Source organism: Perognathus longimembris, chromosome 17 (genome assembly GCF_023159225.1).
Source record: "Perognathus longimembris pacificus isolate PPM17 chromosome 17, ASM2315922v1, whole genome shotgun sequence".
Lineage (NCBI taxonomy): Eukaryota > Metazoa > Chordata > Mammalia > Rodentia > Heteromyidae > Perognathus > Perognathus longimembris.
Genome location: NC_063177.1, coordinates 7,445,845 through 7,461,926, shown reverse-complemented (window position 1 = coordinate 7,461,926; position 16,082 = coordinate 7,445,845). Strand labels below are relative to the sequence as shown.

The following is a 16,082-nucleotide window of genomic DNA, read 5'->3' as shown; positions in this document are numbered from 1 at the left end:
TCTTGAATGCCAAACATTTCTACAGCTACTGTCAAAGTTGAACAGAAAGAAGCTTTCACTACCTTGCCCTGGGCCTCTCTCAAGATGGCCCATGATATTTGGGGTATTTGCCTGGGATGTTTAGATGGGGTGAGAAATGGGGGGGTCGGAGGCAGGAGGGGAGTGAGCAGGGTAGCAAATCTTTAAGTATTGCTTCTCCACCCTCCCCCTACCCCACATGAGGAATCCTGGGTCATTTGGATACAGCTCCAAGACAGCAAAGGCACTGCATGCCATCTAGCAGCAGAGCACCTCCCAAAAGCCAGCAGAGCCTTCCAGTCTAGCCATCCACAAGCTCTCTCCCAATTCCAGCCTAGACACATGATGGGCTTTTCCCACGGTTCTGAAGATGGACTAGCCCCGCCCCTTCTTCCTCCTAATACCTGCACGATCTGGAGACCAGGAAGTGTCCTGTTCAGATTCAATCATACCCAGAGGCTGGGTGGGAGAAGGCAGTCCAGAAGTGTCTGCCACAGCCCAGTTCTTGGCCACACTCAGGCCTGGGCTCTTTTATCTTCGGGTGAGTAGCCCACAGAAGGCGCGGCCTTCCCCACAGCCTGCTCAGCGGCTTGGCTCACAGGTTCCGGCTAGTCTGGGGCGGGACTTGGGAGCTGTGAGGGCGGAGACACAGACCTATCTTTTAAAGTCCTGGAACTGGCCCCGAGGCAACCACCGCCCTAGGTAGTCCTGCGAACCCAGCAGGTCCTGGCTCCCTCCTTTGAACATCTGGAGGGCGCCATGGGCCGCTACTGCATCCGTGTGACCACAGGGGCCTGGGTCTTCTCGGGATCATACAACCGTGTGCGGCTGTGGCTGGTTGGGGCGCACGGGGAGGCGGAGCTGGAGCTACAGCTGCGGCCCGCGCGAGGCCAGGTCAGTGGGTGAAGAGTTGGGACCCTGGCCACTGGCCAGCCGGAGGGGGAGCGGGTGGGAGGCCCACAAGAGCAGACAAGAGACAGAAGGCTGGGAGGGGGGGCGCAAGCTGACAAGTTTTCTGGAGTTAGGAACTCTGGAGCATAGGGACAGGGTTGGAAACGTGTCTCCAACCCCTAAATCATGACAGACTCCCCTGAGCCGGAATAAATATATGATTAGTGGCCAGACAAGAAGCTCTGCCAAGCACCTATGCACTAAGAGCTCAAGAAAGGGATGATATGGGCAAAGGGGCCCTGCGGTCCCTGGTCTTTCTCATGGAAATGGGGCACCTGAAACCTACCAGGCAGGTTGTGCAATAGAGGTTGTGTCACTATATGCCGGGGTGGTCCTGTCCTCAGAGCCTCCCCCAGTCCTTGCTAAGTCTGGCGATTTGGGCCCCCACAGGAGGAGGAATTTGACCTGGAAATCCCCCAGGACTTGGGGCCACTGCAGTTCGTGAAGCTGCACAAAGAGCAAGCACTAGTGGATGATGCCTGGTTCTGCGACCGAATCACGGTGCAGGGCCCCGGAGCCTGTGCCGAGGTGGCCTTCCCCTGCTACCACTGGGTTCAGGGTGAGGGCATGGTGAGCCTGCCAGAGGGCACGGGTGAGCGAACTTATGGCCTGTTCTGCAAGTGCTGGGAGCAGTGGGACAAAGCTGAGAAAGGACAAAGGGGACTTAGAAAAAAGATGAGTCCATGACAGCTGATGAATAAAAATAAAGGATGCAAGGCAGGAAACAGGAAGAAGCTGTGAATTCACAAAGTGCTACCCAGAGTAAGTGGTGGTGCAAATGAGGCTGCAGAAAAGGCTGCATGCTCTCAAGAGCTTGCCTTCCAAGGAGCTGCAGGCAGGCAGCAGGAGGGGCAGCACTGAAGGAAAACAGAAGCAAAATAACAGCAAAAAGGACATCTCTATGTGACTCAGAGCAAGCTGGCATAGAAATTGGTGAGGGACCCATGGAGTAGGAGGTAGGCAATAACAACTACAGAGACAAATACAACATGATGGTGGAAAGCTGATTTGATTGGATGATAACTGAAAGATAAAGAATACTTGTGGCAGGAGATGGGGATGAATAAGGGCAATAGATATTGAAATTTTTACTGTAGCAAACACAGGCAAATAAAGATGGAAACATGAAATATATGACTTTGAGACAGATAAGTCTAAAATACATAGGAGTAGGGACAAGTCAATAAATACAAATGATGTTACATCCAAAAAATGAAGTCTGGTAATGAAAGTAACACAGAATCTTTGGAGGACAGGTAAAGGTGTAGCAGGTGAGATTAACATGAAACATGAAATTAGCCAAGTATGTAGCAGTAAATACATGTGAGCCCATGGGTGACTAAGATTTTATCACTTTGATTGAGATGATTTTTTCCAACCTTGGATGGTAATGAAATATAATCTGGTGGGTTGGGAATGTGGCTTAGGGGTAGAGTGCTTGCCTACCATGTGTGAAGCCCTGGGTTCCATTCCTCAATACCACATAAACAGAAAAGCCTGGAAGTGGAGCTCTGGCTCAATGGTAAGGTACTAGCCTTGAGCAAAAGAAGCTCAGGGTCAGTGCCCAGGCTGAGTTCAAGCCCCCCTCCCCCCACAAAAAAGGCAAAGCCAAAAATACAAAAACAACCAAGCATGACTGAAACCATAGATCCTTACTACATAATGGGAACTGAGAAGAATCAGAGGAGAGTCCTAGGCCAGACAAAGGTAAATGGCTAATCTTAATGTTTCCCCAGCCCGCCTGGCAGGAGACAATGCTTTGGATGTCTTCCAGAAGCATCGGGAGAAGGAACTGAAGGAAAGACAGCAGATCTACCGGTGACCACTCACCCACAGGCCTCCCAATTGCCCTACCCTTTCCCTAACCCCACCCCCATCATTAACCTCAACACCTTCCCTAAAGCACTGTCCCCACCTTTAGCTGGGCCACCTGGAAGGAAGGGTTACCCAGGACAATAGCTGCAGACAGCAAGGAGGAACTACCTCCAAATATGAGATTCCATGAGGAGAAGAGGCGGGACTTTGAATGGGCACTGAAGGCAGGGTAAGAACAAAACTGGAGCTCAGTGTGGCATCAGGGCTGGGACATCCAAGAATGGATGTGTGTGGTGAGGAGCTGAGGGGTCAACTTATGGGTTCATGCCTTAATACTTGCTCTAGGGCTCTGGAGACAGTCCTCAAACGTGTTTATACCCTCCTGAGCTGCTGGAACCGCCTAGAAGACTTTGATCAAATCTTCTGGGGCCAAAAGAGTGCCCTAGCTGGTCAGTGGCTCCCCCATGTCTCCATAACCCCTTGAGGGTCCCTTTTGCTCACCCATTCATTAGACTACATGTTTCCCCTAATTCCTTGCCAAATTAAAACACAGTATACTTACTGATCTCACTGAAGACTGGAGAATGAAAAAAAGGGGCTGGGATACATGATAGGCTAAATGCCTGAGAGAGAGCTAGAGAAGAAAGATAGCCAAGCTGTGATAAACACCCTCCCTCCCATGCCCACTCCACAGAGAAGGTTCACCAGCGCTGGCAGGATGATGAGCTTTTTGGCTACCAGTTCCTCAATGGCGCCAACCCCATGCTGTTGAGACGCTCCGCCTCACTGCCCTCCAGGCTGGTGTTGCCCTCTGGGACAGAAGAGCTTCAATCCCAGTTGGAGAAAGAACTCCAGGTACCTGACCCTGCCAGGCATTGCTCCCCCCTTAGTAGTGTGGTAAAAAGAACTGGTGAGACAAGAAAGCAAAGCTAAGTCACAGAAAAGGAGTCTACTCCTTGGTGCAGACTTCTACTGGAAAAATCTAGAACTGGCAAAGTAACTATAAGTAACACCCAGCATGTATGAGGAAACAGAATAGATCTGTAGGGCACAGATGAGGTTTAGACATGTGAGGAGGAACAATGACATTTGTGTGTATCATTAGTCTGCTGGACTCCAGTGTTCATGGCTAGGAAAAGGCAAAGCCTAGGCCATTGGGGAAGGGGGATGGGAGTGGGACTCAGAGGGGTTTTGTGAAAACTTTCAGACCCTTGGCTTAGGAGAGATGAGCTATCCACCAGGGGGATGCAGGCAGGGTGTATGTATGTCCATAGACAAGCAATTGCAATAGTAACAAAGGAAAGGATAGCTAAGGGAAGTTCTAGCTGCTACTCTCAAATTTTAAAAAAGGATTGCTAAGTGAATGCAAGCCAAGGGAGAGACCAGACCACTAGGGGATGGCAGGGCAGGGGCCTGACTATCAGAGCATGGAGTTAATGCCAGTGATGCACACTGTATTGAGTATGTCTGGTTTTGAATCCAAATCTGCTATCCACACACTGGCACAAGACATTTACCCTTACTAGAATGTTTCTTTACTTTAAACTGAGAGGAAGTGAACCAGCTACTCTTGTTCTACCCATAAAGAAAAAGGCTGGACTGAATGTCCTCAACTGCTTTTGCCCTTTCCTCCCCCTTCCCCCTACTCTAGGGATAAACTCTGAACTCTGAAAATTGATACATTGTTCCTTTCTCCAGGATGGTTCCCTGTTTGAGGTAGACTTTATTCTGCTGGATGGAATTCCAGCCAATGTTATTGGGGGAGAAAAGCAGTACCTTGCTGCCCCCCTTGTCATGCTGAAGCTGGATTCCAATGGGAAGCTGCTGCCCATGGTCATCCAGGTGAGACACAAAACTCTCCTTCTTACCATTCTTCTTTGTTCACTGTTCCCTCTGCTCAGAGAAACTCAGTCCCATAGTCCTTGACTTCTGAACCATATCCTCACTGAGAACTATCCTAATTTCACTGTTTTCTTGCAGCCTGGTCTCCCAATTCACCATTATGTACTTATTCAGGAGACAAAATGGTAGCTGCATGGGGTAGCACACCTGTAATCCCAGCACTTGGAAAGCTCAGGCGGGAAGATGATGAGTTCTAGGCCAGCCTGTACTACATAATGAGCTCCAGAATGGCTAGGGCTACAAAGTAATACCTTGTCTTTAAAAAAGAAAAAAAAAGCCATAATGGCTTCAGGGAGTTCTCATCCTGTAACCAGCAGTTCTCATCAAATATCAGTGTGCTTCTAAGTCACAAGTTCTTGTTAAACACAGTTAGTGGGTTAATGGTATAGCTCATTGGTAGAGCATTTGCCTAGCATATGCAAAGCTCTGGGTTCATTATCCAGTAACAAACTAAAAGAAAATTGCTATGTCCTGCTACCTGGTTCTGATTCACCATGTCTATGGTAGAAACTGAGAATGTGCATTTCTTACAAATTCCAAAATAACACTGATGTTTCTATTTCCATTTCTTACAAATTCCAAAATAACACTGATGTTCCTATTTCAGGATCATACTTAAGAATTGCTGTTTGAAGCTGACTCATGCCTGTAATTCTAGCTACTCAGGAGGTTGAGATCTGAGGATCAAGGTTTTAAGCCAGCCCAGGCAGTCAAATCCTTGAAACTTTTTATCTCCAATTAACTAGAAAAAAGGTAGAAATGGAGTTGTAGTAGAGCATTAACTTTAAGCAAAAAAGCCAAGCAAGAGTTCAAGGCATGAGTTCAAACCCCAGTACACACACACACACACACACACACACACACCACTGTCTAATGTCTTCTGATTCTGCACACTCATTGTGTCTTGAATATCTTTTCTCTGACTAAAAGCAAGCACTGATGACTACTGTAAATTCTACACATCCAGATTCTGCTTTCCATTCTACTGCTTAACCTTATAATTTAACTCCCTGTTTCTGGTCTCTCCTGCATTCAGTCAGACCATAACAGCACTACAGCTAGTGAGAGGCAGTGGGATATGGTTTTCATTCCTAATACAAGAGGATAATGCCCTGGATGGCAATAGTCTTGTTTAAGTCATCTTATTTCTCCAGGAATGCTGACTATGTCTTACAAAAGTGGCAGTTCAAGAAATGTTCAATTTCTCTTTCTCCTAGATTCAGCCTCCCAGTCCCAGCACCCCAGCCCCAACACTGTTCCTGCCCTCAGATCCTCCACTTGCCTGGCTCTTAGCCAAGTCCTGGGTCCGAAATTCAGATTTCCAACTGCAGGAGCTCCAATTTCATTTGCTGAACACTCACCTAGTGGCTGAGGTGATAGCTGTTGCCACCATGAGGTGCCTCCCAGGACTGCACCCTATCTTCAAGGTACAGGTTCTGGTCGCTGTCCCATCTCCCTCAGAGCCAAATGAGGCTAATCTCTCAAGCTCAAAGGATTTTGTCTGTGCCAGTCTTGGGTTTGAACTCAGGGCCTGGGCACTATCCGTTAGCTTTTGTGCTCAATGCTAGCACTTTATCACTTTTTTTAAGCCACAGCTCTGCTTCCAGCTTTTTGGTGGTTAATTGGAGATAAGAGTCTCACTGACTTTCCGGCCCATGATGCTTTGAACCTCGATCCTCAGATCTCAGCCTCGTGAGTAGCTAGGATTACTGGTGTGAGCTATTGGTGCCCTGCTCTCAAAGGAGTAAACAGTAAAACAGCTTTGTAATAAGCTGCAATTGAAAACGAGAACAGCAGAAGACTGTGAAGTCAAACCATTTAACGTTTCTTCAGGACACCATGTAAGGTCGTCCTCTGAAATTCTCAAACATCTGACAGTCTAGCAATAAACTTGCACTGTAGTTGGACTATTGTTAGTAACAAAAAAAAAGGCTTATAACCTAGGACAGTTCAATTTAGCCAAGAAGATAAGTGGATAAGAACCAACCAGAGAACAATATCTGGAGCAAATATGAAATGATAAGAGACAGCATCTAGGCAGTGTAGTACTGATGAAGAATGTTCCATGCCAATCAAGTAGTTGGTTAAGTAGGAACTGAAAACAAAAAGAAATCTGGCAGGTTCCTTATATCTGCCCAAGAGTGAGGAGGATAAAGATCTATATTAGTGTGATAGAGATAGGAATGAAAAGATAGTTACAGCACGCCTGGGTACAAGACTTAAGAGAGACAAGCTGAAGGTCCAAGCAAGTCTCTGTGACACTTCCAAGCCCACAGGTCGGTATGTTATGTCCTAGAAATGCTGTAATTTTATGAGTACTGATTGTTAGGCAGAAGACTGCAAAACAAGACTGTGCTAACTATAAACATGCTCTCAGGCCATGAACCAGTAGTGGCTCATGCTTACAATCCTGGCTACTTAGGAGGCAGAGATCTAAGGATCATCATTTGAACCCAGCCAGCCAGAAGAATCTGTTAGACTCTCTAATAAATCCATTTATCTCTAATAAATAGCAAAAGGCCAGAACCAGAAATGTAACTCAAGTGATGGAGTGCCAGCTGTGAGCAAAAAAGCCAAGTGATAGTATGATATGAAGCCCTAAATTCGAGCCCAAGTACCAGCACAAGAAAAAGAAAAAAATGTTCTCAAAATCCTGATGATACTTTACATATAAGGAATATGTACTTCAGAGAATGTTATTGCAAAAATGATATACATTGATGAACCAGATAAATTGTCAGAAATTGTAAAGTTAGAAGAAGCTACTGTGGGGGCTGGAGGCATGGCTCAGCTGGTAAAACATTAGGCCATGAATGAAAGTGTCAGATGCCAAGGTCAAGTCCCAGCCTCAGACCAAAAAAAAAAAAAAACTAGTTTGGGGGCAAAATTGAGGTGCTTGCAAATACTTTCATGGACTTTGAAGTGTTGACAAAGTATGCAAAAGTAAGTATTTCATAAGGGGCACAACTAAATTGTTTCAGATGAGGACCTCTATTCCAGCCCCCAGCCCTGCCCAATAAAGCTGTGACCTCTTTAGAACTACCCATCTGGTAACAGTCTGATTAACAGGATCTTGGATTTTATTTATTTAATGACACTTCCTTTATCAGGTTCTTGCGTTGAATCTGAGTAAGTGAAACCTGTAGTCATACTTAATATTCCCCTTTGTTGCTCAGCCTCATCCTGTCTCTACTCTTCATCCCATATCAGACTGCTGAGCTGTTAACAGGACACACGTGGAGAGATAAGTGTGCAAATATCCTAAGGATCATCAGTGCAGAGATTCTGATTGCCAGAGTGAGAATCCTGAATCTTGGTTCTGAGATTTATCAGAGACACCCACATCTTTAAATGAGAATGACAGAATGCCCCAGAAGAGGCTGTTAAAATAACCTGTGATACAATTTTTTTAATTCTACAAAAAAATCAGTTTTTGCAATTATCATTAAGGATTATTTATGTGGCATCTTATTTCCTCTTGTGCACTTTGGGTTTTTCTATGGCATTCTGAATCTTTCATAAATTTTCTGAAAAATTCAGACTTATGTGAGCTGCTTTGATATAACACCATCATGTATATCTTTCATTATCTGGACATCAGCAATTCAGATAAATACCAAAACTGGATCAAACCTGGGTGGAAAGGCAGATAAAAAGAAGCCCATGGGCTGGGAATATGGCCTAATCTTAGATTGCTTGCCTTGCATACATGAAACCCTGGGTTTAATTCCTCAGCACCACGTATATAGGAAAGGTCAGAAGTGGTGCTATGGTTCAAATGGTACAGTGCTAACCTTGAGAAGCTAGAGACAGTGCTCAGGCCCTGAATTCAAGGCCCAGAACTTCCAAAAAAAGAAAGAAAGAAACCCATCTAAGCACTGAGTGACCTTTTTTAATAGCTAAGGAAAGAGACCTAATGGTGCCTAACTAAGAGCAGGGGCAGATTTGGTGATAGGCCCTCTGCTGCTTAAGCAAGTAGTTGATATAGCTCCTCTAATTCTGACAGAAAGCATCCTGTAAGCACCTCCCAAAGAAATTCACCAGTGAAATAACCAAAGGATGAAGGTGTAGCACTGATTTAAAAAAAATAGGCTAGTTTATGCTTTGAGGGTATAAAGGATAAAAGACATACAAAGAAAACTGAAATGGATTGATTCCTGAGAGAGCCCTACACTCAAGAGAGAAATAGTAAAGAGAAGCTAGGCACCAGTGGCTCATGCCTGTAATGCTAGCTACTCAAGAGGCTGAGACCTGAGGATCACAATCTGAAGACAGCCCAGACAAGAAAGCCCATGAGACTATCTCCATTTAACCACCAATAAGCTGTGGTAGAGCACTAACCTTGAGCAAAAATATCTCAAGGACAGTGCTGAGACCCTGAGTTCAAGCCCCTACAGACACAAAAAGGAAGGAAGGGAGGGAGGGAGGGAGGGAGGGAGAGAGAGAGGGAGGGGTAGAAAGAAGAAAGAAAGGGGGAAGGAGAGGGAGGGGAGGGAGGGAGGGCAGGAGGGAGGGAAGAATGGATGAACAGGATGATAACAGTTACAATTGGAGGACTTTTATGTATACTTAATACTTCACACATCACTCATAATTACAGACACTACAGTTCTCTGAGCTAAGAGAGCCTAATATTGCCCCCTGTTGACAGATAAGGAGACTGCAGGCTAGAGAGTTACTAACTTGCCATAGTAACTAGTGTACAGTAAAATGTGTATTGAAATCTTAATCACTGTGACTCCAGAGCCAGCGATCATAAAAGCGAGTCATCAGAGAAGCATATCAGTCCATCATGGCAGCAGCATGTGACAAAACATCAAAAGGAGAGCAGGCCACTATAATGGGTACCAGACTCTCAAGGAAAGACCTCCATTAACCACCTCCTCCAATCTCCTCCACCCTAGCTTCTGGTCCCTCATGTCCGATACACTATGGAAATCAACACCAGGAGCCGTACCCAACTTATCTCAGATGGAGGAATATTTGATAAGGTAAGGCAGGAATAGGATGTGAAGTTATCTAATCATCCAGCTCTCTGTGATCTTATAGCACCTTCAGGATCCCAAAACAACCTCTGTGAATGTTCTGACTCTTACCCTATGAGCAGTGTCCCGTTATATATGTGACTTTAAATCTGAGAACTCCATCCCTGAACCTTTATTAAATAGACCATGATTCTCTAGTACTGCTTCTACCACTTAAGACCTGTCAATGCTCTTGTCCCAGGCAGTGAACACAGGTGGAGGGGGCCATGTGCAGCTGCTCCGTCGGGCAGTGGCTCAGCTGACGTATGGCTCCCTCTGTCCTCCTGATGACCTGGCTTCCCGGGGCCTGCTGGGAATCCCAAGTGCTCTGTATGCCCAGGATGCTTTACGACTCTGGGAGATCATTGCCCGGTGAGTGAGAGGGAGCTAACAAATGGAGAGGAGAAGGGATGGAAAACAGGCTCTGGCTTGAGGTCAGCATGAGACAAAACTAAAATGTTCAATCTATTGGAGAGAAGAGGAAGAGTGAGGAAACAATGACTGAAGTCTAAAAATGAAGAAACTAGAATAGGGGCAAGATTAGGAGACCTGAGGGTGGGGAGATCACGGAATCTGGAAAAATCTGGACTTTCTTAGGATAGCTAGCAACCTTGTATAAGGAATTCTTAGAACTACTGTCCTGTATCTTCTCCTTTTACACTAACTAGTATGCCAATAAAAAAAAAACCCTCAGGAAGGCTGAGCTCCTGTGGTAGAGAGTTTGTCTAGTAGATGCTGCTGTGGTGGAGAGCTTATCTAGCAGATGTGTGGACTTGGGTTTGATCTCTGGCATTGCAATGAGGAGGAGCAGAAAGCTCAAAAAAGCAAACATGTTAGGATCTGATACAGGTGCAGTTTGAGTTAGCTGAGCAGAGGCCACAGAACAAAGAATAAAGGACAGAAGCTGGAACATTCTGCTTTCAGAGAGCTCAGCTCCTTTCTGTGGGCAGGTACGTGGAAGGCATCGTCCATCTCTTTTACCAGCGGGATGACATTGTGAGAGGGGATCCTGAGCTGCAGGCCTGGTGTCAGGAGATCACTGAGGTGGGGCTGTGCCAGGCTCAGGACCGAGGTAAGACCCATCCCAGAGGCAGGAGCTCCTGCAAAACTCTGCCAAAATCACTTCTCAGCCCTGCCTTTCTGGAACCCTAACCATCATCACATCTCTGAGTACTATTCACCTTTTTGTTTGTTTGTTTGTGCCAACCCTGGGGCTTGGGACTCAGGGCCTGAGCACTGTCCCTGGCTTCTTTATGCTCAAGGTTAGCACTCTACCTCTTGAGCCACAGAGCCACTTCTGTTTATATAGTGCTGAGGAATCGAACCCAGGGCTTCATGTATTCTAGGCAAGCACTCTACCACTAAGACACATTCCCAGCCCACTATTCACACTTTCTAACACCCAGGATCATCATTTCACACACACCCTCAGGTTGCCCACTGCAGAGACCCTAGCCATCAACCCTTCCTCCTACCCACCTCTTCCCAGTCATACCCATAATCTGCCATGCACAGAACATGAATCATAAGGACTTTTACCCAGCCCCTCTGTGGCTCAGGTTCTGTCTTCATGGCTATTTTCCTACCTGATGATACAAATGTAAAAACTTTACACCAAAGTCCATGATGATCCTTCACAGCTTTTCCTCCCTTCCCCTGCCTGCTATGTCTATTACACACACAGGCACCAGGCATGCTGCACAATTGCCAGGGCATAAAGACATTTGAATCTGTAAGCTCAGCACTGTAAATGCTTTGGGTCAAACCTAAACTCAATATCCTGAACTCTGGGGCTCTGGGTTTCTTTTGGCCAATCTGACTCTCCTCTCCCATGTCCCACACTGCCTCTAACCCTCACATTTTAATCTCCAAAGAATAGCCCTTCCTGGGTTATTTCAAGGTTCATCCTCCCCTCTCTAATAAAACACAGAGTCCAGCCTGAACTCCTTTGAGCCATCTTACACCCAACTACCTCTCATACCTCAGACCAAACCTTGAATTCTATCTGCTACTTCTGTGTGACAACTATAAACCTTTACTAAGGAACTACACTCCCTTCCCTCCTGGAGGGGGTCTCTCCCAGAGGAATCAGTAGCATACCACCTCACCCTTCCAGGACCAAACTCTCTCTAGTGCTTATCAGGTCTGACCCTCGGGCTCCCCATTCCAAAAAATCCCTTGTCAACTTTTCAACAAACTGTAGCTATGTGTGGAAATTTGAAATAAATATTCATAGTGCCTTGGTCCGTTTGGGCAGCTATAACAAAGTACCACAGACTGATAAATTTATTTCTCACAGTCCAGGAATCTGAGAAATTAAAGATCAGTGTGCCAGCTTAGTCAGGTTCTGGTGAGGACCCTCTTCCAGATTGCAGACAGCCAACTTCTCCTTATAGCCTCAAGTGGCAGAAAGAGAACTCTCTGGATTCCTCTCTTCAAGGACTAATGGCATTCTCAAAATTTCCTTCATGATTTAGTTACCTCCCAAAGGCTACAGGTCCAAACAATAACACATTGGGGATTTGGTTTCAACATACAAATTTGATGGGGGATACAAACATTCAGTCCATGACACACATATTAACTCGAACTTCTATTAATTGCCTCCAATTCTTCCTTCACTCTTGTATTCCCTCAGTTCTCATAGCTCATCTTTGCCTAGTTCCTGACAAACTTTTTAGAAGAAGTATAACAATAAAAAGAGGCAATAGATCATCAGAGCCCAAAATTTAAAGACAACTGCTTTCCCCAATTGGGAGATCCTGACAAGCAGTTAAATCTCTCTGGTCTTTGATTTTCCCTATCTAAAAATAGGAGTAACGCCTGCACTGGTGACTCACATCTGTAATCCTAAGGTTGAGAACTAAGGATTGAAGTTCAAAGCCAGACCATGCAGGAAAGTCCTTGAGACTCTTATCTCCAGTTAACCAGCAAAAAGCTGGAAGTAGACATATGGCTCAGTTGGCAGAGCATCAGCACTGAACAAAAAAGCTAAGGGATAGCACCTAAGTTCAGGCCCCAATAGTGGCACAAAAAAGGGAGGGGGAGTAAAAACATATGTTCCACTTAACCAATAGGATTATTGGTCTTTGAGCTCCTACACTCACTGTAAACCAAGGGGCTTAAGATAACTCTTGAGGAAACCCCTCTTATCTGTGACACTAGGAATCCAGGATTTCTCTTATTCCCTATCTTATAACTGAGAGACATAATTTCTTGTCTTGGAACAATAAGCGGCATCCCTAAATTCTTTTGGGGGCTGAGGATACTTGATCATTCAGAATTTTCCAGGCCCTAACCCTTCTATAATAACAATAATAACTATAATTTGTTGAGCACTTATTATGGAACAGGTAATTTTGACATATTAGTTCCTTTACAAAGGCCAAGTATGAGCCACACTTTACAGATTAAAACAAAAAGGTAAGTATAAAATAGTAATTTGCTCAGTGTAACAAAGTTGTAAGTAATTAGGCCAGGACTAAAACCCATATATGATGCAAATATACCTAATTAAATGAACAAATGAACAAATACCCATAAATTCTAAAGTACAGCTCTACTGAGCCATCAGCCTTCATTTCGTTCTTTTTATGCTGAAGTCTCTAAATCCTGTTTCTCTCCTGGCCAGGTTTCCCTAGCTCCTTCCAGTCCCAGGCTCAACTGTGCCATTTCCTTACCATGTGTGTCTTCACATGCACTGCCCAGCATACGGCCATCAACAAGGGCCAGGTACGGACAGCTGAAAGCCCAGGTCCCTGAAGATAAGTGTCTGGACCCTGGGAGACCCAAGGGAGTGATGGGAAACTTAATCCCTACTAAGTTCTAGGATACTAGGGTTGCAGTTTCTTCCTCCAGCTGGACTGGTATGCCTGGGTCCCTAATGCTCCTTGCACAATGCGGATGCCCCCACCTACCACCAAGGAGGATGTGACAATGGCCACTTTGATGAGAACACTACCTGATATCCAGAAGTCCTGTCTTCAAATGACCATCACATGGCATCTAGGTCGTCACCAGCCAGACATGGTGAGAGGGGATCCTAATGAGAGGGAAATGATTATTGGAAAAGAAATAGAGTGAGGCTGAACCCCAGATGCCTTTGTATTCAGCCTAGAGCCTGGCTTATTCTTTGTTAATTTTTCTGTCTCAGGTGCCTCTGGGGCATCACAAAGAAAAATATTTCTCAAGCCCTAAGGCCAAAGCTGTGCTAAGCCAGTTCCATGCAGATCTGGAAAACTTGGAAAATGAGATTACAGCCCGGAATGAACAACTTGAATTGCCTTATGAATACCTGAAGCCTAGCCTCATAGAGAACAGTATCACAATCTGAGACCTAGCATCCCGCCCCCGCCCCAAACCTGGGAGATCCCACAGCTTTAGGAATGACATTTCCATCTTAATTTTATGCTTTCCCAAGTTACTACTACAAAGGCTTTAATTCTCCCCCAATTAAACTCTCTTACATCAGTAATCCTACTCTCCTAGAGGGCACTAATTTTTCTCAGTGAAGAGCCTAAGCGCACTTTAGGCAATACAGTCTTTGCTACAGTTACTCAGTTTTCTCATTGTAGCACAAAAGCACCCAGACATTATGTATGCAAATAAGTGAATGTTTCAATAAACTTTATGGACACTGTGATGTGAACTTTGCATGCTACAAAACATTTTCTTTTTGTTTATACAGGTATTTTCTTTTTTGTTTGGGATTTATTTAGGGTGAGGTGTTTTGTTTGGGGCAGCAATGAGGTTTTTGGCAACAGTGAGGTTTTGGCAGTATTTATGCTGCCTCTACTATTTGCTCAATACACTTTGCATATGACCATGCATCAGTTTCAGAATGAATTTAGCCCTTAACCTTACACCAGCCTAATGTCCAACCTCTACTTCCAAAACATCCAAGAGCAAGACTTGAATTTTCTGGAAAAACCAACTATCTCAGCTAATTCTCCCTACAAGAACTGGACTTCTGGTTGGGAATGTGGCTTAGTGGTAGAGTGCTTGCCTAGCATGCATGAAGGCCCAGGTTCGATTCCTCAGCACCACATGAACAGAAAAGTCCAGAAGTGGTATTGTGGCTGAAGTGGTATAGTGCTAGCCTTGAGCAAAAAGAAGCCAGTGATAGTGCTCAGGCCCTGAGTCCAAGTTCCAGGACTGGCAAAAAAGAAAGAAAGAAAAAGAACTGACTTCATGCTTGGTGGCCAACTTGCAAATTTCTGACTATGTTCCTTGACAATTCCTCTCGATTCCTGTTCCTCCTATTCAGACATGAACCAGTAACATTGCTACAAAGAAAGGTGCACTTAGCCCATAATGAAAACTTTCACAACAAAATGTCTTCAACAGACAATCCAGAATGAAAGAAACATAAAATTCCTGATTCGAAGGCACTTTGCAGCCAATGTGTTAGTATATAACTGTAATCCTAGCACTCACTATAAAGATTCTTGAAAGTTCAAGCAAACTTGGGCTACATACCAGTATCTTGTTTCAAAACAAAATCAAATTTAAAAAAAAAAGCCACTTTCGCATCCCCTTTAATGCCCAGTGATCTCTATGTGCTTCCCAGATTCCAAGTTCTCTTTTACAACCCTATTCAAAATATGCAGCTGGGCACCAATAGCTCTGTACACCTGTAACCCTAGCTAGTCAAGAGGCTGAGATCTGAGGATTGTGGTTCAGAGCAAGGTCAGTCAGGAAAGCCCATGAGACTTATATCTTCAGTTAACTACCAAAAGCTGAAACTGGAGCTGTGGCTAAAGAAATAGAGCACTAGGCTTGGGGGAAACGAAGGGGAGGGGGGAGAAAGCTCAGGGACAATGCCCAGGCTATGATTTCAAGGAGACACACACACACACACACACACACACACACACAGTGCACAAAATAAATGGGAAAATATTACGTTACTCTAGTCCATGACAATCTTTGGCTCTGGGGGAGGTGTCTCAGGATCAGAATGAACTCTCTGGATTATGATGTGGTCACTGTCCTTACTAGGAAAGGTACAAGCTCAGTGGAATGTTGTTTCTCGCCTGAGGAAATTTTTTTCTTCAACCACTGCCATTTCTCTGAACAATTATTACATAAATTTGTCACTCACTAGTAAAGCCTACAAACTTTAAGAAGATGGCCTATTCATATTTTAAAATCTATTTTACTCAAAGGACCAGAGTTTACAGGGAGGTTAACTGGGAAGCAAAGTGACATTTTTGTATACTTACTCCTTTCTCACCTTCATTACCTGCTCATTTAGTCTGTTTTCCCGGGGCTTTTCCTAATCCCACTATTTTTCCTAAAGTATAAGGTATTTCAAGTAAGCTTACTTAAGCAAGCATCTGAAGTTCCAAGAACCCTCCGCAACTAAGGGGT

The 16,082-nt window shown here is 44.9% G+C and overlaps 2 protein-coding genes across 3 annotated transcripts in view; one reads left to right on the top strand and one right to left on the bottom strand.

The window, feature by feature from the left end:
• The window catches only part of LOC125365505 (immunoglobulin-binding protein 1-like), a 49,693-nt gene that overhangs the window by 33,358 nt on the left and 253 nt on the right, over window positions 1–16,082 (bottom strand). For both annotated transcript variants that reach the window (XM_048365618.1, XM_048365619.1), the window contains exon 2: window positions 13,672–13,752. In XM_048365618.1, the coding sequence (XP_048221575.1) occupies window positions 13,672–13,715 (44 nt within the window). In that variant the 5' untranslated portion in view covers window positions 13,716–13,752. The remainder of the gene's footprint in view (window positions 1–13,671; window positions 13,753–16,082) is intronic.
• On the top strand, window positions 236–14,343 carry Alox12 (arachidonate 12-lipoxygenase, 12S type). Its single transcript, XM_048365616.1, has 14 exons — window positions 236–912; window positions 1,360–1,561; window positions 2,706–2,787; window positions 2,891–3,013; window positions 3,130–3,233; window positions 3,479–3,639; window positions 4,483–4,626; window positions 5,904–6,113; window positions 9,591–9,677; window positions 9,913–10,082; window positions 10,661–10,782; window positions 13,342–13,442; window positions 13,569–13,739; window positions 13,864–14,343. Exons 1-14 carry the CDS (start codon window positions 778–780, stop codon window positions 14,041–14,043), a joined length of 1,992 nt encoding a protein of 663 aa, XP_048221573.1. The 5' UTR covers window positions 236–777; the 3' UTR covers window positions 14,044–14,343.